General features: G+C 37.6%; 1 protein-coding gene and 1 long non-coding RNA gene across 12 annotated transcripts in view; both read left to right on the plus strand.

Annotated features, from left to right (window-relative positions):
* The window catches only part of baiap2b (BAR/IMD domain containing adaptor protein 2b), an 89,374-nt gene that overhangs the window by 50,624 nt on the left and 13,530 nt on the right, over window positions 1-25,220 (plus strand). For 9 of the 11 annotated variants that reach the window (XM_055175177.2, XM_055175179.2, XM_055175176.2 and 6 more), the window contains 2 exons: window positions 4,296-4,448; window positions 13,540-13,779. In XM_055175177.2, coding sequence (XP_055031152.2) covers window positions 4,296-4,448; window positions 13,540-13,779 — 393 coding nt within the window. The remainder of the gene's footprint in view (window positions 1-4,295; window positions 4,449-13,539; window positions 13,780-25,220) is intronic. The other 2 variants (XM_055175184.2, XM_055175183.2) reach the window with 2 other exon arrangements.
* LOC129434489 (uncharacterized) lies at window positions 14,981-24,378 on the plus strand. Its single transcript, XR_012369295.1, has 5 exons — window positions 14,981-15,302; window positions 15,950-16,077; window positions 16,280-16,422; window positions 16,514-16,607; window positions 23,750-24,378. It is a non-coding gene; the product is annotated as an uncharacterized lncRNA (long non-coding RNA).

Below are 25,220 nucleotides of genomic sequence, written 5' to 3' on the forward strand. Positions count from 1 at the left end.
AGGTTAAATTAACTCAGAAAGTGCTGAAAATAAGTTAAAACAACGTAGCATTTTGGGTTGAAACAACCTAGCTAAATTACAACCCAGTGGGATGTGTTTGTCCGTTTTTAAAAATAACCCAGCATTTTTTAGAGGGACTTATGTTACCTCAACTTTGTGCATGTGTGTGTATGTATTGGTATTCCTCCGGAATCAAATGAAGGGTGCAGAAGTATTGATCCGAATATGATATCTGAACCCATTTACCCCTCTTCGCCTATGAGTCACACAGCTATTAAACAAAGACAGTATCATGCAGTGCAGTACATCCTGCAGATGTTTACCACCTCAGTGTATAAATCAGGAGTTTTAGCACAACAGGTACTAAAAGAGGGTGTTTTAATATGAGTAGCGATTGTTTTATTTTACCCGTCTTGACGTATATCTGAGTTAAACAGCTTCTGAAATAAGGTTGGGCGGGACTTGAATTCATCCAATGGGGATTGGATTGTTGGAAGTTTGGTCATGTTGCTATTTGCCATTCTTTGTGACTGGAAGTAAAGAGAGATCGTTTTGAGGAGGGCAGGAACGAATTTGGTACTGTACTTAACTCATTCCGCATTTTTCCGTGGCCCTGCTACGGACTGTCTTTTTCCGTGGCATTCTCACGGATTGGTTACTCAACTGCTTTTTCCTGTTTTCAAACCATTTTCGCTTCGATTTAGGGTTAGATTTGGTGTTTGCATTAGTATGTCACTTTAAGTATTGGTTTATACTATTTTTTCTGATTTATTATTTTATATTTTCTAAACTTTAAACAATTGTCGCCTGGCGTTGGGGTTAGAGTTGGGTTTGGGTAGGGATGTCATTTCATGTAAATCTAACCCTAAACCGAAGCGAAAATTCTAAGAAAATAGGACAAAACAGTTGAGGCAGAATGCCATGGAAAAAGACAGTCCGTAGCAGGGCCACGGAAAAATGCGGAGATCCGTGAGAATGCCACGGAAAAATGAGCACAAAATTCCGTGACTATGCCACGGAAATTCGTGAGATCAGGTTGCTCGCCAATGAGTTAACAGCATAACACCTACTAGGCTATGCTAACTATCATAGATGGTATTTATAGATTTCGATTTGTCACTTCTTTTTTTGTACGATTTGCCTTGACCCCTGTGACCATAGACTGTAAAAAAAGATGGACGACGCATGCCCGTTCGCTCTGTTCCATTGGTGAAAAGTAAAGCCGTCAGTGTCCTGATACGGCTCTGACATCTTGGGTCTTGAGTCTGCGCAGTAGCGATTTCGGGACCAGTCCCCGCCCTCGCTCTCGCAGAATGCGCATATCACAGCTGTCAATTATGACGTGACACCACCGTTTTTTATAGCATTAAATAACTAACTACAAAACAAACTTATTTTAAAAAGAATCACTTTAATTTACATCAGCTTGAAAAAAACTACAGTAAATGACAGAAACCAGCTTCGGAAAAAAGATAATTGAAGTGTAATTAAGCTGTTTAGTTGGTCTCAAGTCCCATTGAATAACATGGGGAGGTGGGGTTTATGACCTATACTGGGACCAGTCACTGGGGGATGATTGAGACGTTTTGGCTTCACTTTTCAGGGCTTGTGCGTCACGCTTGCCTGTGACGTGGGGGGTTAGGGGTGAAATTTTGTTATTATGTTTTATGATAATCATACATTTTTGCAACTTTTTACGAATTCATAAAAATTTGCCAAATCATAAAATCTGTACAAATTTTCGTGAGATCCGGCTGAATATACTGCAAGTTGCATGCCTCTAAGATGTTGAATATACTGTAGCCCATTACTGCACACCACTTTTCTATCTGACACCAGCTCTTATATTTCTATAGAAATAAACCGAATAGCTGACATATTTCAAGCCTCAATGTAAGAACTGCATCCGGCTTAACCAGTTAAAGAGCATATTAAACCATCTAAGGGGGCGTATACACCAAAGCTATAAGTGCTAAATGCGGACACGGGCTGTGGGCAATTGCCAGCATTTTTCAGCGTTTTTGAAATACCCAATGCTTTCATTTGAAACAATTGAAAACATACGTCAGACGCTGCCGTAAACGTTTTGGTGTGCTCGGTTTTTAAGACCAGCTAACTATCTTAAACTGGTTTACTACAGGGATGTGCAGATTACCTAGTGTAGGAACTATTTAGTGGAAATATTTAGTAGACAAAGAATATTAAATTAGTTTAATAAAGCAATAAGCCCCGAGAAGCAGTGGGTTACCAGTGCATTTTATAACAGCTAAGGGGCATTGTTAACACTATTGGCAAGGTTTTTGTAGAATATATAACACGGTTTCTACGCTTGCAGTTATGTAAGTGTACTCACTTAAACTTTAAAGTTTAATCTTAATGTGTGACTGTACTTGTCAACTGTACGTGTAACTATCTTCAGTGACTCATACATTAAATGAGTATTTAATGTGAACAAAAAAGGGGTCTTGACCGCACAACATTAAATATAAAGCAGATCCTGCAGTATAAAGCTGTCATTATCTATGTCTTTGTCTGATCCATTAGCTTGAAAAATATGCAGCATACATGCAGATACAGACCAACGCAAGATTTCTTTTCTTTGCACTATTGCTTTTGTTTCCTCCTACCTGATTCTTAAGTTTCTTTTTTTTAATTGAAATCAAAATGCCAAACAAACTGGTTTTTTGGCAAGGACACTGTTTTTAATTTAATAAAGTTCTGCAGAGAATAGAAACTATCTGAGGAAAATAGGAAAATCTTATGCTTTGTTTTTTTCCCCATCACCTAAAATATTATACTGAGCACTTCCAAAACCACATTAAATAAAGCTACAAGTCAAAAGCACTCCTAATAAAGTAATGTAAGTGACTCACTGGGATATTGCAATCTGCAGAAAAATTCTGTGTTCAGCTGTTTTTGTCTGCCGAGCACGCTAGTTGTCAACTGTATGACCACACACCCAGACATAATCAGAGAGAATGCTGGGAAATGGTATATAATTTATATACATTTTAGGGCACATACATAGCCTACACATATTAGATGGGTTAAAAGTTACCCAATGCTGGGTTGTTGTTAGCCAACCATGCTATTGAGCATTGGGTAATTTTAACCCATCTGTGTTCTGTCCAATATTTACCCAACACTGGGTTAAAAATAACCCAGCATTTTTTTTAGGGTAAAGGTTACTGAACATTTACGCTATAGCTCAATAATAAAATTAAATGTATTTACATTTGTCACTCCATAACATCTTATGATGTGGTTTGTTAACTGTATTTAGCTGTTTCTTTATTTGATCTAAGTGCTATAGTATTATATACATACAGTAAGTCTATCGGTCATCTGACTGGTTAAAGGGCACCAATTATCCGATTCACCTTTTTACATTTCCTTTGGTGTGGAAGTGTGTATTAGCACATGTTAACGATACACAAAAGGTACAAACCCCAAAGTAAAAGATGACGAGAGTGCCCCCTTAAAAAAATTGGTGCATGACGTCCCTCACTTTTTGAAAGGGTACCGTCCCAATGACAGCTTTTGTACCTTTTATCCAAAGCGACTTACAGTACAATCATACATTTTATCAGTGTGTTCCCTTGAATCGAACCCGTGACATTTGCGTTAGTATTTGTAGCTGTAGTTTTTAACATCTGGATAAGGCATTGCTTTGTTCATTTAAGTTGTTGTTGCAAGTCACCAAACTCATTACATCTCAAAAATTGAAAAGTGTGAGGAGGTGAACACCATGTCCTGTACATATTCATGCAACACTGTGAACCTGAATGTTTTTTAACCTAATAATAGACTCACAAACGGCGACTGCAGCTTTATTCATTTGCACTTGGTGGGAAGGAACCAGAAGAACTCACTGTGATATGAGCACAGGTAGTGCAAATGTTATGTCTGTGTGGTTGAATAACACTTAATTCTGGCAGGGCAAATGTCCTTGTTAAAGATGTTTTGGCAGTAGCCTGGTCTCTACCGGGGCAGCATCTTTGCCAATATACATTGAAAGCACTAAAAATAGCTATATATCACAGTCCATTGAATGTTTCTTGATACTCTGATCAAACCAAATACGCTGGTTGAGTTTCTGAGCTTTGCGGTTGACCATTGCATGAATCATTAGCTTGAGCGACTCATACATTCATACAGTAAATGTGGCAACAAGCTCACCTGTATGTGGTTGTCATTGAAAAGTGCTGTTTCTCCTGTAGCATGGCCTTCATTACATCAAATTGGTGCACGGTTTGTCATTTTCTGTCTGCTTCACATCACCTTCCTGTCCTCAGTACGTCGAGACCATCAGCAGCAAACAACATGAGCTGGATAACTACATCGCCGAAAACTACAAGACGGCCATGTCTGAGGAAAGGAGGAGGTATTGCTTCCTTGTTGCACGTCAGTGCGCCGTGGCCAAGAGTAGCAGTGCCTACCACACCAAGGTGAGAATCAATGTCATGCTGTAGATACATTTGGGTGCAGAAACACTGAAATGTTGAGTAAATGTTTATGGTATACTTTTAATTCCTTTAGCCTAATTTAAAAAAGTAAACCATAAAGAACCTTTAACATTTAAGAATCATTTCTTGGTTCCTTGTAGTGGAAAAGGTTTTTAGAGTATAAAAAACATGCTTTTGACTAAATGGTTCTCTGGGGAATCAAAACTGGTTCTACTGTAGCATTGCCCTTAGTAGCACTTTTACTTTTAAGAGCGTATTTGCACATTTAAATGTGGTTTAAGACAATATAAAACGTGCAACATTTCGAAGTAACACTAAAATATTTATTTGAAAATTATGTAAACTAGTGCTTTATTTTATCCGTTGAGATGGGGAATTTGTAGAATCGGTTCATTTTATTGTTTAAGACCTGATAAGTTCAACATATCATTGGTTATGTAAGGAATTATGCTGTAAGTTATCCCATACAGCAAAAATTATATATTTTTAAATATACTTCAAAATATACAAAAAAATTGCCAAAAAATATATTTGCTGAATATATATATTTGTTTACAAAAATACATTTTTCACTATATATTTTTTGTAAATTTTGAAATATATTTCAAAGTAAATAAATTGTAAAGCATTAAAAAATAAATTTAGCCCTCCATATGTTTTAATAAAAGAAAATATATTCAAGTCGTATGTTACGAACCTGTAAACATAATAGTTTTAAAAAGCTTCAAATTAAATATATTTTCTACTTCAAAAATATACTTTATAAAATTTACTTGTTTTTAGGATGTATTTGAAATATATTCACACACACAAATGTAAAATTAGAAATGTATTTGCTGAAATATATTTTGGAATATGTTTACAAAAATACATTTTCACAGATATATTTTTTTGTAAATTTTGAAATATATTTTCAAAGTAAATAAATTGTAAAGCATTAACAAATATATTTAGCCCTCCATATACTTTAATTAAAGAAAATATATTCAAGTCGTATGTTACGAACCTGTAAACATAATAGTTTTAAAAAGGTTCAAATTAAATATATTTTCAACTTCAAAAATATACTTTATAAATTAACTTGTATTTAGGACATATTTAAAATATATTCAGAAAATAAATACATTTTTTTGCAATATGGAATGTCAAATTAGAAATGTATTTGCTGAAATATGTTTTGGAATATGTTTACAAAAAGAATTTTTTCACAGATATATTTTTTAAATATATTTTCAAAGTAAATACATTGTAAAGCATTAAAAAATATATTAAGCCCTCCATATATTTTAATCCAAGGAAATATATTCAAGTCGTAAATATATTCAAGTCGAATGTTACGAAACTGTAAACATAATATTTTTAAAAGGTTCAAATTAAATATATTTTCAACTTCAAAAGTATTCTTTATAAAATTGACTTATATAAAAATATTCAGACAAAAATATATATATTTTTTGCCTTATGGGATGTAAAATTAGAAATGTATTTGCTTGCCAATGAAATAAATTTTGAAATATATGTTGATATATGAAGATTAAAACTAAATATATTTTCAAATTCAAAATATATATTCAATTGAGCTTTACTTTCTACAAAATGTATTTAGCATATATTTTAAATATATTTTTAAAAGTATTTTTTTTGCCGTATGGGATTATAGACCTTTGATAAATAATTTTACATTTCATGTTGTCTTTAACTAAGTATCCATGTAACATATACATTAAAGATCATATATATTCCAAATGTTAAGTAATATTCACAAGTTTGCCACAGCTGGACAAATCTTGTGCTCAGTTGTTTCTGCCCCAAATTCCAATTATTCCGTCATTCATCTCATTTTAATGCCATTGCGCTGATCATTCATTATGCTTGCTACTGAATGGCCTGCTTCTTGAAATGCTCTTATTTTGGGGGAATTGTTGATTGACTGATAATGCTGTTCTGTTTTGTTGACTGTATTATGCTTTACAATCAAAACTTTAAATGGCTGTCAGTGTTGAGGTATTTTGGTGTAGAACAACCATTATGCAGTGAACAAAAATAGATCAGAGATTTAGTGATGTCTAGTGGATTCACCAGCTTGTCGAGGAACACCAGTCATTCCCAAGTAAGCGAGCTTCTCTCCTCTGACACCCACACTTGTGAATCGGTGATAGACGGAGCATTGGCAAGAGAAGGGAGTAGGGAGGGCCGGGCAAAGTGTGGCCCACTTTTACAAGAACTGTTCAGATATCAGATGTGTAGGAAGATATTTACTAAAGAAATGCTTTGGATACCTTTGATGAAAAGAAAAAGGAATCACTCTAAAATCCTCACCTATGTCAGGCTGTTATGTCGTCATGTGATAGCACGTCTTGGCTTTATGAGAATTACAGGAATTACAGTAAATAATTTGAAATGAACCGACCATCTGTCCGAGTTTGTCATTGCGGGATGTTCACACAACCTCCTACACAAGTCACGCAAAGCAACAGTTGATACGCACCTGCTTGAAACTGAGGTCTAAGAGCAAAGACAATTTAAAATGAATAAGATATGAGAATTTTCAATTATAATATGTGGTAGCACTTTGCTTGAGGGGGTGTTCATGGGACTGACATGGTACCTTTGTGGTCATGACATGACGCGTGTCATGAACATAAAGGAGATTTTATGCACATTTATGACAACTGTCATTAAGTGTCATTTGTTTAAATTGTTAAAGTCATAACAATGACATAAAAAAATAATTATCAAATCTAAGAAACTACATACCTTTATGGGTTAACATTACATTAAACTGTCATTTAAATGTTATTAAGTGTTAATACTCTGTCAAATAATTTTAAATACTTTAACAGAATTCAACAGACACGTTAAAGGATTATACTTAACTTTACTTAACTAACAGAACTTCTTCCTTACACAGAGGGTTCTGAAATTTTCAGATATAGAAGAAAAAACTAACAAAACATTTAATTAATTTATTGTAATTAACTATTTTTGCAGTGATATGGACCAAACGCTGCATGGCTTAACCCACCATTGTACTGTTTTCATTGAATTTTAGGTGAATCGGTCTCCAAATGCAATAAAAGTTAAAAGCAATATATAAAACCATTTTAATTAGTGTTATTATTATTATTGGATGATTGATTTTATTTTTCTAACACCTGGAGGAAACTTAAAAAAAACTTTAAAACTACATGACAGAGTATTAACACTTAATGACATTTTAATGACAAATTATATTTGTACCAATGTAGTTGAGGTCAAGAAAAATATTCATGATGCTGTTATAAAACTACATGACAGAGTATTAACTCTTTCACCACCATTGACGAGATATCTCGCCAATTAAGAGAAAACGCTTCCCCGCCAATGACGAGTATTTCCGTCTATCCGCAATACCGCTATTATCCACCAAGTGGCGCCCTTCCGCAACTTTTATACCTGGAAGTATTGCCCTATGGCAAGCGGCTGCATGTCCGTGTTTGTTTTAAAGATCGCTCTGAATGAGATCTCTATGAAAAGTCCGTCACAAAATTGAATTATTTCAGCTTTTTGCTTAAAATGTGGTGTTTTTGCAGAAACCTACCCATATTCAAAAGCTGATTACAAAAGAACTACTGAAGGTAGGATGAAACGTTTTTTTTTTTGTTTGAAAGCAGAGGGTCTGTTCTTTCATTTGGTATATTGTATGTTTATATATTTAAAGAAGAACATTTTCTGGAAGGCATTAAACTTTGGTGAAAATCATGAAAAACGCTGGCGCTGGCTGGCAACTTTTTTAAAAAACGCTGGCGGTGAAAGAGTTAACACTTAATGACATTTTAATGACAAATTATATTTGTACCAATGTAGTTAAGGTCAAGAAAAATATTCATGATGCTGTTATAAAACTACATGACAGAGTATTAACACTTAATGACATTTTAATGACAAATTATTTTGTACCAATATATTTGAGGTCAATAACACTTAATGACATTTTAATGACTAATTTAATTTGTATCACTGGTAAAAAGTGGTCAGTTATGTTGTCTTGGTAATGTCAACGTGTCATGACAAGTTATGATGTATTGGTTAATGTCAAGTTGTCATAACAAAGACATCTCAAACAATGTCATCTTTGCATTTAAAAAGGACATAATTGAACAAATGACACTTAATGACAGTTGGCATAAGCGTGCATAAAATCTCCTTCATGTTCGTGACACGTGTCATGTCATGATTATAAAGGTGTCATGTCAGTCTTATTAACACCCCTTCAAGTAAAGTGTAACCTAATACTTCTTATTCAGCCTACCGCCATGTTGATTCCGAAACGAGGCTGTGAGGAATGGATGTGCAGAATGTGCGCTTTAAACCTGTTGTTTTGTATCGGGATGCTGGTCATTCAGCAGTCAAAACACAGAAAATGCATTAGTTTATACATTTCCACAAGAAAAAAAACCTCAGAAATCATGGATTGTTAAAATTAAAAAGGCACATGACCTAATTTTGAGATCAGAGCCTGTTGGCTAATCACCCTGCTGAAAAAAACAATAAAACATTACAGAAATTCCTAATGGTTTCCATTAAAATACCAATAGGTACTAGCTTTTACTAAAACTACTATAAAATTCCTTTTTGTAGTGTGTTTTGGGACATATTCCATTAGGATTTAATGGTCCCACCAATAGAACCCAACACACACCAGTAAAGACCAACAGAGACCCATAGAGACCATTATAGTTTCCAATACAACCATTGCAATTCCCATTTAAACCAATAAATCCAGTAGAAGTTCTGTGATGGTGTCTATAGTTTTTTTAGCATGGTGCAGTAATTTCTAATGTTGTAAGCATGCTTACTTTTCTTTAAAACATTAATGTAGCCCTATAACTAAGTACATATCTCTAAGTTGTACAAATTACAAATGTATACTTCAAATGTTTACTTCAAATGTTAATATTGTTGCACTATATTGGTGTTTTAAAGAAAAATAAACATGCTTACAACAGAAGAAATTAGCGACTAGCCAACAGGCTAATATCCAAAACAGATATTACGTACACAATGAGCTATTTTAATCTCAAATTGTCCTGTGGAAATTTGTAAAATTATGTATTTTCTGTGATTCTTGATGGCTGAATGACCAGCCTAATACAAAACAATACGTTTAGTTTTAGGCTCTGGACGTCCATCCCTCACAGGTTTGGTTTGGAACCAACATGGCTGAATAAGCGTTAATGAATTCTTTGGAACAGTTGTAACCTTTAATGGGAATTTGTACAGTAGTTATCGGCGGTCTTTGTATTGCAGTTATGTGAAAAGACAGAAGTAGTTATTTAGCGGTGCTTTTATCCAAAAGTACTTCCGGCACCATTATTACATGGTGAGCTCCCCTGTGGTATCCAGGAGCACAATGGTGATGGCTCATGGCACTTGTTCTGGGTAATAGCCCTACAGAACATGGCGATCAATCACTATAGTAACCTTACAAAGCAAAATGAAAATGTGGTCACTCAAAACCGGTTGACACTTAACCTTTTGGAATGCAATATACAGTGACCGAATGTATATGCTATTATTTTCTATACAATGATTGTAAAAGGAAATGGGTGTTGTCAAGCTTTATATATGTGACCCTGTCTGTGAACTTCAGACTGAAGTCTCTTAATCTAATCTAAAGTTTGATTTCACATTGGCCTTACTCAGTCAATAATATATATCTTTTCACAAATCATGTAGGATGATTTTATGTACAGTAAATCACAAAAAATGACTCACAAATAATATCAAGATAAAGTATTGGTCTGCTTTTGTGTTTTATAATTTTTGTCATCAGAAGAGTGCATGCGTACTGTACGCTCACCGCCAGATTTTTTAAAACCCTGCGTACATTATATGGGTAGATAGGGAGGAAAATATAGTATGTAACCTAGGCAATGCATTGCATTTTGTCCCAATGCACATGCGTGGAACGTCTGCACGTACAGTACACGTACGAGTCAAATAAACTATACTTTGCAAGGCTGTGCATTCGACCGTGCACGTACATTCGCTACACTTAAAACACAGACTTCACTCCGGGCTTATTGGCATACAAAAGAACAATTATGGCATTGATAGAATTTCGGACCTGCTGATCTTCACAACACAATCAAAACAACAGCAGTGTTATTACCTCTGTGAACTCATCGAGATTGTGAGTCGGCAGGTGTTCGGACAGACAGCCGGGTGATAATTGCTTTGGCTGGTTGATGTGTGAAGAGGACTGTAGGGGTCTGTACTGACCTGTGCTGGCTGGTACAAACAGATACTGTGCTGGTATTATGACTAAAGATAGGAAAGAATGAGGCGGGGAGGACAGAGATTAAAGGAAAGGTGCTGAGTGACTGCAAACGCTGAGTTCCAGTGATGATACAGCCGGAACAACCAGGTTTAACAAAAGTTCACCCAAAAATATCAAATGTCATTATATTCTCACCCAAACTCATGCTATTTTTTCAAGTTTTATGACATTTTTTTAAATACATTAATTAATCAATAATTAATGCAGTCAAACCAAAGGCTACTAAAAAACCTACTAAGGCTACTAAAGGAGAAAATAAGGCTACTAACAGCACTAGATTGTATCATTTAATACATTTTCTTTCATTCAAATTGTAAGTTTGAGAGGTCTAAAGGGTTTATGATAAAAAAGACGCATAATCTCGTGCGTAATCAGAGTTTTCTGTTAAGGGAGTGTCTTGCGTGTATTTTGTGAACATGAGCATCTCTTTTATCATAAACGATTTTGATGCGTGAGCAGCAGGCACTTATTTTGACAAAACACGTAATGCACATGGTTCACATGACACAATAAACACATATTTTGAAAAACGAGCAACACACATGACACTCCGAACACATTTTTTGAATTAGCGCCCCTCGGAAGAGCAGCCACGAGCCACCACTGCTGTTAACTGTCATATTTGCAGAAACTTTAACCTGGTAAGGAACACTGTGCCGTACACGGTACACCCCTCCCTTGCACGTGAGGCTGCATTACGTCATCGTAACTTTGAAGCATTAAATCTTCAAAATATACGGTCATGCGGCACATCATTGTAAAGCTTAGACTTTCGGGATTCCATTAAGCGCACACACAAAGCATAATATGGTTTTTAGCAGTCATAAAACTGTAATCTAGTTTGGCGGCGCCGATTTAGGATATTTACTTGCCTTCCAAATCTTCCCTTTATCCGCTTCGGTGAAATTGTCCAAAACAAATTGTTCATAAATCCCCAAAAGTCCAAGGAAATGGAACATCCAAGCCTTTTAATCCAAAACGATTTGTTCATCTCACAATCTTGACGTTTCTGACCGAATTACGATATAAATAGTGTATACAATTAGTTCACTAACGGACATTCGTTCGAATCTCACTTTTCATTCACGATTTATAATGAATATATTCGGATGTCACGTTTATTGTGCAACGTCGGAGGAACAAATACGCCCCCTTGTGGAATTTCAGCCGTTCCATAAGAGGCTACAAAGAGGACGATTGCTCTGACCTTGATTGAGGGTGAGAGGTCTACCAGCGAGTAAGTGAATGCAGTCTCTGGTTCGAAGTGTAGACTGTAAAAAAAGATGGACGACGCGACGTCGCTTCCTTCCATTGTAATGAATTGAAGCCAAAAAATTTCCATACGTCAGTTTGAAGCCAGGGAATGCGCAAGAGGAATCGTCTGTAGAGCCAGAGGCGGAGCCACGGTTTTAAACTTCCGCCCAAACGTTTGCGCGCCCGATTCAGCCACGGCAATCATAACGACACGTCTCATTTCTATAGCATCAAATAACTAGCTAAAATGAAACTTATTACAAAAATGAACAATTGAACATACAGTATATCAGCGTGATAACAACTACCTTCAAGGACCAAAACCATCTTTCAGAAAATTGTATTGGAAGTGTAAATATTTTTTTATTTAGCGCCAAGACCAGTTCGTTTGCATAGAGAGGGCGGGGTTTATTACTTGTACTGCAGCCAGCTACCAGGGGGCGATCAAAGAGCCAGCGGCTTTACTTTTCCAGATGTATCAGGCACACCCAGTTTGAAGCCACCGTAAACGTCTGTCACCACAACAGAAGGCCCGCCTCTCCCTGCATTCGATTGGACAATGGACAAAAAACAGAATGACGTTGGGTATTTTAAGTTGACTTTTTTCAAATTTAGGTCCTCAGAGCGCCTCTTCAAAAACGCATGGCGCGGCAGGTGGCCCCTTAGTGCTCTATCACACCAAACAAGTTTTAAACGCTTGGAAATGCGAGGCGTGCCACACTGCCTTTTTTTTTGGTAATTTTAAAAAAGAGCAGTGGGGGTTTTATGTTGTATAGGCAAGCACAGAGGCAGCTGTCCTGTCAATCAAAGATTGGAAGCGAGAGTGCTCTTTTGCTGGCCATATAAGCAGAAACTTTAAAAAGAGGGCTTTTGATGGAGGGTAAAGGGTGCAGTAGAGCAGCTCTGATTGGCTATCGCAGACCAACACCTCTAATGTTCTCTGTCAGACATAAGAGAAACTTTAAATTTTTAAGGTAGCCTATTTTTTTACATTTGATGATTATACTTGAAAATTGCATTATTGCTGTTTTATACACATAGTAATGCATGTGTCAAAGAAAGTTTCATCATATTTTCACCTTAAAAAGAGCATTTGCTGAATGCATAAACAAATCTCTAGTCACCCCTTACAAAAAGTAAAGTCACACCTTCTCTGAAGAGTCTGAAAGATGTGACCACTAAATTTCTATTTGGGGATAATAAATCATTTCTGCTTACAATTACAAGCACATCTCTTAAATTATGCCATCAACATCCAAATAATAACTTGACATCTCTTTAAAATGTGACTCTTGAGAGTTAGATGTACAGTATATAAACATTCATGTACTGCTCATACAAATGAACTACATTTCAGAAAACAGTCCAAAGATAAAGTCACACGTCCTGTGGTCTACATTCGGTGGTCTCTAGGTGTTCATCATGTCAGGTTCATACTACTCGGGTCATCCATAGTGGATACTAATATCAGTTGTGGCGCTGTTTGTTCGTTTTCAGGGCAGAGATCTACTGACACAGAAGATCCCTTTGTGGCAACAAGCGTGCGCTGACCCAAATAGACTCCCGGAGCGGGCCATGCTGCTGGCCCAGCAGATGAGCTTGGGATCTGGTGGGCCAATGGGAGCCAGTTCACATCACACCTCTAAATCTACCCTGACAATCTCAGACCCCATCCCAGGCGCTAAACCACTTCCTGTGCCACCTGAACTCGCGGCTCTCATGGGGAGCCAGCACACGGTGGGTTGGACCTGGGTGGAGAAGAAATCGCCTTTGGAAAAATGTCAATTATGCTTCCGATAAGCGTCCAGTTTTATACGCAAATAATTGCAGAACAAATGCGAGCCCCAAAATGAGTAGTTTCAGTTAGAAGATTTGTAAATGGTAGCATTAATGATGTGTGTAATAAAGTCCTGGGGGTGTTTTAGGGGAACAGAAAGGAAATAAAGTCGAGCTCACTATAGATGGATATAGTCATTAAATGTAGTTTGCTAATGACCGCATTCCTGTGAAATGAATAATCAGAAACCTGCAGGCTTTCACACTTACATTTCCATTCAGTTTATTATTACGCTGCAGTAAAGTCTCCTGAGGCACGGCTGCTGTGAGGAACTAGGCTACAGAAGATGTAAAAAGAGCACTTATTTAAATGAAGATTGCGCATTTATACTATACTATACTATACTACAATAATAAATGTGTCTGTGAATTAATGGTTAATGCATTATGTTAGCAACGCAACCATTACAGGTTTGATCCCACATACTGATACTGTTAAAGAAATTTGTAATGTGGGGGAGAACCGGGGCAAAAGTAACGTGGGACGAAAGTAACAAAACGATTTTCTCCGAGCCCTGATAACATTTACAACCCAGACTATGACAGTATCTTTAGCACACAAACCTTTGACAGACCTGACAAATATTGCGTTATTTACTCACCGTTTTCCACGTGTAGATCCAGAAAGGTGTTTTCAACCATGATAAAAGCGTCATTTTTTTTCTTATAACGGGTTGTGTTTTCATGTGTTACAGTACTGATCAATCTACAGGTTATTTAGTGCTGTAACACATCCTGAAGTTTGACTTTTAGTTTTTCAAAATTCGAGTTTAAATGTGTCCCGCTGCTAATACTGTTCTATATGTTGAAAATTGATATTATATTAATTTGATTTAATTTCATTTTTATAGTGTTCAAACTGTTGAAAAAATATTTTATTTTCAACAATGTAAGTTTGTATTGTTGGTTGCTTTTGAAACAATTGATAAAACTGAAATGTAAAATAAAAATGTACACTGAGAAAAATTATTCATTTTATTTACTCAATTTTTTAAAGGGGCAGTGTGTAGATTTTCATCTAGTGGTGAGATTGCGAATTGCACCCTTCTCTTTCGGAGCACATAAAAAGCTACGGTAGCCATCACAGGACAAAACATGCACTGAAAAAAGTGCACAACGCATGTCATTACTCTAAAGAAGATTTTATATTTGATCTAACTCAAAAAAATACATTTTCTGTCCAGCCATCAGTTTTATGTAAAAAATGTGTTTGATTTAAATTAAAAGTAAGTCCTGTTGGTGTAAAGTAAATACATTTCTGTAAATTAAATTAAAAATATTAGTTTCCATTGTCACGTGACTTACGTAACGTCATGCTGGTTGGTGCGTAAGGACGTTCAGCTGAAGTTCAGCTTTCCGCCATCTTGATTTACACTGCACCGATGGATGAACTCCGCGTGGTACAATGGGATTCAAGAAAATTGGTAAGTAATTTTAAACATACGTTTTGGCGTATTATTAACATTATACACGTGTGATTGTACTGTTGTTTTACATACGGTTAGTATTACTTAGTGCTGTAACTGTTACCGGTCGGATCGCAGTTGATTAAGCGTGACGGTTCGGCTCACATGCGATTCGCGGATTAATGCGCAAATTAAAATGGGAAACGTTTAATCATTTGCACGTGTTTTAAAGGCTTGCAGATGTTAATAAAGTGATTTTAAGCAATTTCACCGCAAAAAGGCGCTAACGTGAGCAGTTTCTATACTCATACAGATGAATGTGTCTCTATGCCCTTCAAAGATCAGAACTCTTAATGTGTAAACTTTAGCGACAGTTTTGCTACTTTGCCTCATACTGTAGTCGATTAAAATGCATTTGGCTGTTTATACTGCATCTCCTTCCGGAAGCGCTGTTTGAAAGTCGCGCAGCGCTCCGTTTCTGTGTAATTATGCACTCAAAACTGCACACGTGGAGAGACGAGCAAACATAAAATCTTTCGGTTCTTGACAGGGTCCATACAAACAAAATGATCTCCACAGTATTCTTTTTTAAATAAAAACTTTTGTTTATGTCACAAGATGTAGGGAACATGTAAATGTCTAGCAATTATCTATTATTTGTTCAGGCCAATCATATCCCATCCCTGGATAGACATCAGCAAACATTATGACAAAGACGTTTGCCTTACGCAGACAAGAGATTGTGGAAAACTAACCTACTGTTCAAGAACTGCAAGAAAGATTGCCAGAGGAGGTAAAAGCATTTATTTTATTATAAAATGTTAAAATGTGTACTGAATTAACCATAGTTTTTACCATAGGATGTAGTGCTTTTGAAAATGTCTTAGATGCTCTAATTATATATTCATTCAATGTTTTGTGTGTATATCTATTTTTACAACTAGTTCTAGAAATAATTTTTTCAGAAGTGTATTTTCTGTTTCTCTTACTTTCAGATTAATGCAGAATTGCGCATCACGAACTTACCTTGAAAATCAAGATTTGTGGCCTCTTTGGACAGACAGAGCTCTCATGTTATTAGGAGCAAAGGTGGAGTCCTCCATGAAAAACTAAGGACACTATTAAAGTTATGGATCAGGTATTGGTTGCATGCGAACAAAATTGCTTGTGGCAATTAATTTAGTAGTATTTTGGTCTAAAATAAACAATACATCTTGAACATTTTGTAGAGTCTGGACATAGAAATCAGAAGAGAAAGCCTGCTGAAGTGCCTGATTCATGTACTTTGGTGAAGATGCAAGCTGTCTGATCAAAGAATACCAGGTAATGTAGACAATGCAAACTACTGAAAGTTTCTCCAACCATGGTTGCCTTAAAGGGATAGTTCACCTTAAGATAAAAAAATCTGTCATCGTTTGCTCATCCTCGTGTTGTTCTGGACCTGTGTGAATTTCTTTTTTCTGATGAACACAAAAGATATTTTGAAAAAATGATGGTAAACACACAGCAGATAGTGACCATTAACTTTAATAGTAGGAATAAAAAAATATGATGGAATTTAATGGGTACCGTCAACTGTGTGCTTACCATCATTTATGAAAATATTTTCTTTATTTATCACAATACTTCCAAAATATTTTTCCTACTATGGAAGTCAATGAACACTATGCTGTGTGTTTGCCATCATTTCTCGAAATATCTTCTTTTGTGTTCATCAGAAAAGATACATTTGTGCAGGTTCGGAACAACATGAGGATGAGTAAATGATGACAGAATTTTCGTTTTATGATTAACTATCCCTTTAAAGGAAAACACCACAGTTTTTTAATATTTTATTATGTTCTTACCTCAACTTCAACGAATTAATCCATCCCTATCTTTTTTCAATAAGTACACTTAATCTTTGTACAGTGTGTCGTAAATGTGTTAGCATTTAGCCTTGCCCTATTCATACCTTAGGTTCCAAACAGGGATACATTTAGAAGCCACCAAAGGGGCCAGTCACACCAAAAGCGCTTTAAACACTTGCAAATGCAAGGCGCGACGCACTGCCTTTTTAAAAAAAAAAAAGAGCAGTGCGGTGCCGCTTTTCATATTGCTAAGCAACCACCGAGTCAGCTGTCTTGTCAATCAAATATTGAAGCGTGAGCGCTCTTTTGCTGTTAACTGTCATATTAGCAGAAACTTTAAAAAGAGGGCGCTTGGTCTGACCTTGTTTTAGGGTGAGAGGTGCACAAACACGCAGGAGAGAGTGAGCGAGTGGAGTCCGGTTCTTCAAAGCAACTGTAAACTTCCCTCACCACAACGTAAGGCCCGCCTCTACCCTCATTCGATTGATCAATGGAAAGAGGCGAATGACGTCGGGCGCGTCTCCGCTCTCAGCCCTCATTCAGAAACGCGTGCGCGGCAGGCGGCAAAAAAACGCAAGGCGCTCGGCGCGCATGAACAGCGCGCGAACGCGCCTTGCCCATAGAATATCATTCAAAAAAGGCGCCTGCAACTCCCATAAACGCTTTTGGTGTGACTGGCCCCAAACACTTCCATGTTTTCCCTATTTAAAGACTGTTACATGAGTAGTTACATAAGTAAGTATGGTGGCACAAAATAAAACCTGGTGATTTTCTAAGCGGATAAAAAGTGAGAACTATATTGTATGGCAGAAGAGCACTTAGTTTGCAGCACTCGGACCTCGGTCGCAGTAACATCATCAGAACTCTCCCTCAAATTCTAAAAAAAGGGGGACTAGTCAGGTATGATGGTGTTACTGCATGCTGTTTGGATCCTAAGGAATGAATGGTGCTAAGCTAAACGCTTACATATGCACGCTACAGCAATTAAAGTATTAGCCCACTTCTGAATTAAACATTCCTCATAATTTACTCACGTTCAAAACTTTCTTTCTTCACTAAATAAAAGAGATTAAGGTTTTTGATGAAAACATTCCAGGATTATTCTCCATATATAGTGGACTTCAATTACACACGAATGGCTGAAGTATTCTTCAGAGAATTTACGCTGTATGTCCTACGCCTTTCTTATTCTACTTACGGAACAAATGCACGCAGCACCAGTTCTGTTTTTTCTGTAAGTAGAATATGGAAGGCGTAGGACAGGGCTATTCAAATCTTACCCTGAAGGGCCAGAGCACTGCAGAGTTTAGCTCCAACCCTGATCAAACACACCTGAGCAAGCTAATCAAGGTCCTTGTCACAGGTCGGAGAAGCGGACCGCCCCTGTCGCGGGTCACGCTACTCCTATTTCCACCCCGAGGAGGTCCCAAAACACCCCAATGACCAGACAGACAAAGAATTAAAATCTAACAACTTTTATTTAAAGATTTTAAATGGTAAATAGTGGGAACTAAATACTTAAAAAGAACATATCAGACCTCAGGCCTTCATCGCAAGGGGGGGGGGGGTGTTTAGGAGGCTCTGGGTTCTTTGCTGTGGGAAGAGGCAGGTATTACACAGGTGACTGGGAATTTTAACTTTTCCTCCTCAGGTTCGTGGCTGTAAGAAATTCACAGGGGACTGGGAACTTTAACTTTTCCTCCTCAGGTTCGGGTTCGTGGCTGTAAGCAGAGGTAAGAATTACACAGGTGACTGGGAACTTTAACTTTTCCTCCTCAGGTTCGTGGCTGTAAGCCAAGGTAAGAATTACACAGGGGACTGGGAACTTTAACTTTTCCTCCTCAGGTTCGTGGCTGTAAGCAGAGGTAAGAATTACACAGGGGACTGGGAACTTTTCCTCCTCAGGTTCGTGGCTGTAAGCAGAGGTAAGAATGACACAGGTGACTGGGACTTTAACTGTTCCTCCTCAGGTTCGTGGCTGTAAGCAGAGGTAAGTGTTACACAGCTGGCTGGGACTTTAACTTCTCGCTCAAACACAATGGTTATTCCACACAACTTTCGCTCTAGGGCAGTGGGCTTACAGGGCGGTGTTCAACACAGGGTGCATTCGACTTCGGGTATGGTCGTGCGGAGCCGAACGCTTCCCTTGCTCCTCCTCCACTTACGGTTCCAGAGATACTGAGCAGCGGCGAACCTTTGAAGAGGCTCCACACAAGGATTGTTATCGTATGAAGACGTTATAACAGTAACCCTTCGTCCAAGAACAATAATTACAAGATGGTTTACTCACACTGGTATGCAGGTACACTTCACCACTCCCCTCTTTCAGAGCCAGGAAAAGGATCCGTCACTTTATACTCAGGAAATCCTATTGGCAACTACCTTTAACCCACGCTCCACTAGCCTCAACGTGCTGTGATCTCCTCACGACTCCTCTGACCTCGAAGTGGCTTCTGTCAACACAAGCACAGCACTACACTGCAAGCTTTAGGTGTACACACGCACAATGAAGACAAGGACTCACCCACGACACTCCACACACTTTAAGTGACTAAGGACTGAGTTGGTTGGGCGTTATTCTCGGTGGAGGGGGAAAAGTGCCTACAGGATGGACGCCAGACCTCCAGTGTTTACTCCTAGTTGTACTCCTCGGCTCACCCACGCTTCTCTCCACAGTGGGGCCACAACTCTGTGTGCTAGACTCACAACACACGTCAGGTAATATACCCTCTTCAATACCACATGGTAAGGTGGATCATGTTACTCACGTGAAAGGCCACTATTTCGCAATGCTGGCTTCCTACGGTGTCTTCCAGTATTACTCTTTGGCTCGCCCACACTTCTCTCCACGGTGGGGCTGAACGCTGGTTATCAAACTCACAGCACACATCAGGTAATGCACTCTTCTTAATACTTCGTGATAAACGTAGCTTGTTACTCACACTCCCTGATGACTCTCTGCTGTTCTTGTTCCTGTTTACAGCTTTTCCGCTGCTGTAGATCGTCCTCGACGACAACTCCGGTGAGTATTCTCCAATGTTACTCTGTTTCTTCTTATAAAGACTTCGCCCAGGCCTCCGCTCTTTCCACACCGGATCAGTCTCCGTGACCACGCACCACACAACAATCGCAGAGACAAGCACTTTTTCCGTGGTGCTCCTGTAATATACAGCCACAACTCCTTGCTTTTCGCCTCTCTTGGCCCCGCACTCTTTCCGCTCGCTTTTAAAGCGATCAACGGCGCTCTAGACTCTTCAAAGGAAGTGTGAGTTCTGGTCCGCCTTTGGCGGAGCGGAGCTCGCCCCGAAATCAACTGCTGTCTCTGGTGTTTCTGCCGCTCTATTTATCTGTCCCATCTTCACACATCCTCCAGTCACAAATCACCACCTCAATTCTTCTCACCTGTGGCTCGTAGAGCCCCGATTGTGTTGCCATTGGAAACCAGGAAGTACTGGTGTTTGAAATGTTCGGCCTGGGCGGAAACCATCTTCGGGCGGAACCAATCTTTGCCGCTTTTGGTTCCGCCCTATAATAGTCACCATGTGACATCCCCCCCGCCAAACAATTTTAGTCCCTAGAACGGGCTCTTCTTGGTGACAGGAAAAATCGAGTAGGGTCTTTAAATACGTGGTAGGCCATTGGGGGGCCTTGGTCGCTCAACCCGGGGTGGACTGCCGACTACGCCAAATCTGTCACAGGTAGGAGGAGCGTGACCCGCGACGGGCGGTCCGCTTCTCCGACCTGTGACATCCTCATGATCACTAGACAATCACAGGTGGGTAAGTTTGATTAGGGTTGGACCTAAACTCTGTAGTGCTCGGGCCCTCCAGGGTAAGATTTGAATAGCCCTGGCATAGGACATACAGCGTAAGCTCTTTGAAGAATACAGAAAGCTGAAGCAAGGCGATCATTTGTGTCTATTTACCAAATACAGTTGTATTTTTTTTTAAACGGCCGATCATTTCTTTGATAAGACACTTATTCCTCATCTGGTATAGTTTAAAGCCCTTTGAAGCTGCACTGAAACTGTCATTTTTACCTTCAGCCATTTGGGCATCATTGAAGTCTTCTAAATGGAGAATAATCCTGGAATGTTTTCATTAAAACCTTAATTTATTTTTGACTGAAAAAAGTCATGAACATCTTATAATTTACTCACCTCGATGTCATCTAAGGCAGTGGTTCTCAAACTGGGGTCCGGGGCCCCCAGGGGGGCCGCGAGATGGTGCCAGGGGGGCCCCAATTTATGGCATTTTATAAAATACATTAATTTATCATGAATTCTGTGTAATTAAACCTAAAAAAAAAATAAGGCTACTAACCGCCAGCACTACTTTTTATAACGTAATATGTTTTGTTTAATTAAAATGTTAAATATCAGAGCAGTGTTTTGTCATGGGGCCGCAAAGGAATGCACCGTACACAAGGGGGGCCGCACGCGGAAAATGTTTGAGAACCACTGATCTAAGTGATTTTTATTCAGAAGTGGACTCATATTTTAAGTTGCTCGCACTGAGACATGAGAGGTATGTATTAACATGTCTACCTTGAGGGAAAAACATAGTGAATTATGGAAAAGCTGTGGCAATTTCTTTTAAAGGAATAGTCTACTAATTTTCAATATGTTATTACCTTAACCAAGAAGAGTTGATACATCCCTCTATCATCTTAGTGCGTGTACATAAGCGCTGGAGCGCGCTGCGACACTTCGATAGCATTTAGCTTAGCCCCATTCATTCAATGGTACCAATCAGAGATAAAGTTAGAAGTGACCAAACATATCAACGTTTTTCCTATTTCAGACGAGTAGTTATACGAGCAAGTTTGGTGGTACAAAATAAAATGTAGCGTTTTTCTAAGCGGATTCAAAAGAGGAACTATATTTTATGGCGTAATAGCACTTTTGGGAGTACTTCGACTCGCCTGAAAAGTCCACTCCCCTTCTCACTCTCATAATGGGAGAGGGAGGGAGTTACTGCGCCGAGTCGAAGTACTCCCAAAAGTGCTATTACGCCATAACATATAGTTCCTCTTTTAAATCCGCTTAGAAAAGCGCTACGTTTTATTTTGTACCACCAAACTTGCTCGTATAACTACTCGTCTTAAATAGGAAAAACGTTGATGTGTTTGGTCACTTCTAACTTTATCTCTGATTGGTACCATTAAATGAATGGGGCTAAGCTAAATGCTATCAAAGTGTCGCAGCGCGCTCCAGCGCTTACGTGAATGCACACAGATGATAGAGGGATGTATCAACTCTTCTTAGTTAAGGTAATAACATAGTTTAATATTGACAATGAGTAGACTATTCCTTTAACAGAGGTCTTCTCAAGCCTGGATGGTGAATAAAACATGGAAAAATTTTGATTTGGTTGTGCACTATTGCTTAAAGGAATGGTCTACTCGTTTGCCATGTTAGACTGTTATTGCCTCAACTTAGACGAATTAATACATATCTATCTTTTTTCAATGCGTGTACTGTACAGTGCGTTGTGAATGTGTTAGCATTTAGCATAGCCCCATTCATTCCTATGGTACCAAACAGGGAAGCCACCAAACACTTTCATGTTTTCCCTGTTTAAAGACTGTTACATGAGGAGTTATACCAGTTAGTATGGTGCCACAAAATAAAACTTTTTTGGTACCATAGGAATGAATGGGGCTAGGCTAAATGCTAACACATTCACAACGCGCTGTACAGTGCAGGCATTGAAAAAAGATAGGTATGTATTAATTCGTCTAGGTTTAGGTAATAACATAGTTTAATATGGCAAAAGAGTGGACTATTCCTTTAAAAGTAGTTCAAGTAATTGTGTTATTTACACATTCTTTTGTGTTCTGTGGAAGAAATCACACAGGCTGATATTTTGAAGAATGTTGTTAAGAGCCCCCCCATTTACCTGCATTGGTTTTGTGTCCATGCAATAAAAAATGAAAATTTTGTCATACTCTCCTCTTGAAATAAATCGTACACATTTTATTTTTACGCTGAACACAAATTAAGATATTTTAATTAAAGTTAGCAACAGATGTTTGGGCTCTACATTGACCTCCATAGTAGGAAAGCAAACAAAATTGTGTAATACATTTTCAGATGAAGGGGTGTTTTCTTCCTCCACAATCCCCATAGATATATACACTAGATGTCGCCTTGGGGCTCTGAGCATGCGTCAAAACCGCCGCCATCTTAGCCGTCATAGGAAGTATCTAGGTAAAGCTGCTATCTCCGCCTGTACTTCGAATTCATGAATGATGCCATGAACTTTTGTGCTGCGCATGGATGAAAGGGCTACTAGCACTATGCATTACAGTTAGAAAAAGTACATTTTCATAAAATCAAAACTTTTATTTTTTCCTGTACTAAATGCTAAATACATGTCTGACTGTTGAAACGAACCAAAAGAAAACCAAGAAAATCGCGTTCATGACGATTTATGGTGATTTTATTTCTGTTACACCATTGCCTACAATGGCGCTGATGCGGGATTCCCCTGTTTTAAGATGGCGGCTCTGTTTGACGCATTCGGTCCAATGAACTGCCGTAGCCAAGGCTACATCTAGTGTACATATCTATGCACAGTCCCTAAATTGGTCTCTGTTCTTGTATGTTTTTAGGCTGACCAGAGGGAAGAAGTGGAGAGGGAATTCAAAAAGACCACCATGTTATTTTTTTTTGATCCGTGAAAGTGATGCTCTTAATCCTGCACTGGACATTTCCATTTTCATTGACGGTGTGGAGTAATAAATGAGTTGCCCTCTTTTGCATGTGCATGTTTGGACTCATTTGAACTGAACTTAAAACATCCTGATGGACTCAAATATAACTTTTAAAGCCTTTCAAAAAAAATGTCATGGACGTAGACAGTAAGCAGATGAGCCGAAGGGTGCAGAACCCCTCTTCAAAACTGCAGGAGTACATTTTTTTCCTTTGACCCAGCTACTGAAGGTAAATTTTTTGAGCCTTTTATACAACATTAACTGTAATACTGTTTACTAAACCTGATTTGTTTTATCTTGATTAAGTTTTATGGTTTATCTATCAACCATAACTGATTCTTATTTAGAATTTACATTTTATCCAGTGTGTCTACAAATACTAAAAACTGTTATACGTTATGTGTTTTTATAACAATACTATACACATTGTTGAAGTGTTTTATGACAAATTGTCATGATTATAATGTGTTTACATTGTAAGATAGTGTGTATTTGTACAAAAATGTGTATTATGACAAAATAAATTGTCAAAAGTTTGATGTTTGAAGTCATTCATCTTAGACAGATGGTAAAATTACACATTTTGAAAGTAAATAATTTTTTTTAATATTAAATTAATATTTTAAATTGTATTTGGTTGGATATTTGGTTAGATGTAAAGTAAAACTTTTGCGTCAACTTGTTACAACTAATTACTTTACTTTTTATCAACCTAAAATTTTTACTTTGAACAGAATGAACTATCCATTACTTGGCCAAAGCAAAAAGTATCTTTGAATCAAATACGTTTTTTAAGTTAATGAAATGTCAAAATATACTTTGTCTTAATGCATTAACGTAATTATTTTACTTTGTATTTGGTTAGATATTTGGTTAGATGTAAAGTAAAACTTTTGCGTCAACTTGTTACAACTAATTACTTTACTTTTTATCAACCTAAAATTTTTACTTTGAACAGAATGAACTATCCATTACTTGGCCAAAGCAAAAAGTATCTTTGAATCAAATACATTTTTTAAGTTAATGAAATGTCAAAATATACTTTGTCTTGATGCATTAACCTAATTATTTTACTTTACATCTAACCAAATATCCAACCAAATACAAAGTAAAATAATTACGTTAATGCATTAAGACAAAGTATATTTTGACATTTCATTAACTTAAAAAATGTATTTGATTCAAAGATACTTTTTGCTTTGGCCAAGTAATGGATAGTTCATTCTGTTCAAAGTAAAAATTTTAGATTGATAAAAAGTAAAGTAATTAGTTGTAACAAGTTGACGCAAAAGTTTTACTTTGATCCAATGAAACACTTTTTTCAGTGTGTCATTGTCTGAGACAACAGATGAGATGAGAGCCGTTTGTC

Source organism: Misgurnus anguillicaudatus, chromosome 4 (genome assembly GCF_027580225.2).
Source record: "Misgurnus anguillicaudatus chromosome 4, ASM2758022v2, whole genome shotgun sequence".
NCBI classification, from domain to species: Eukaryota; Metazoa; Chordata; class Actinopteri; order Cypriniformes; family Cobitidae; genus Misgurnus; species Misgurnus anguillicaudatus.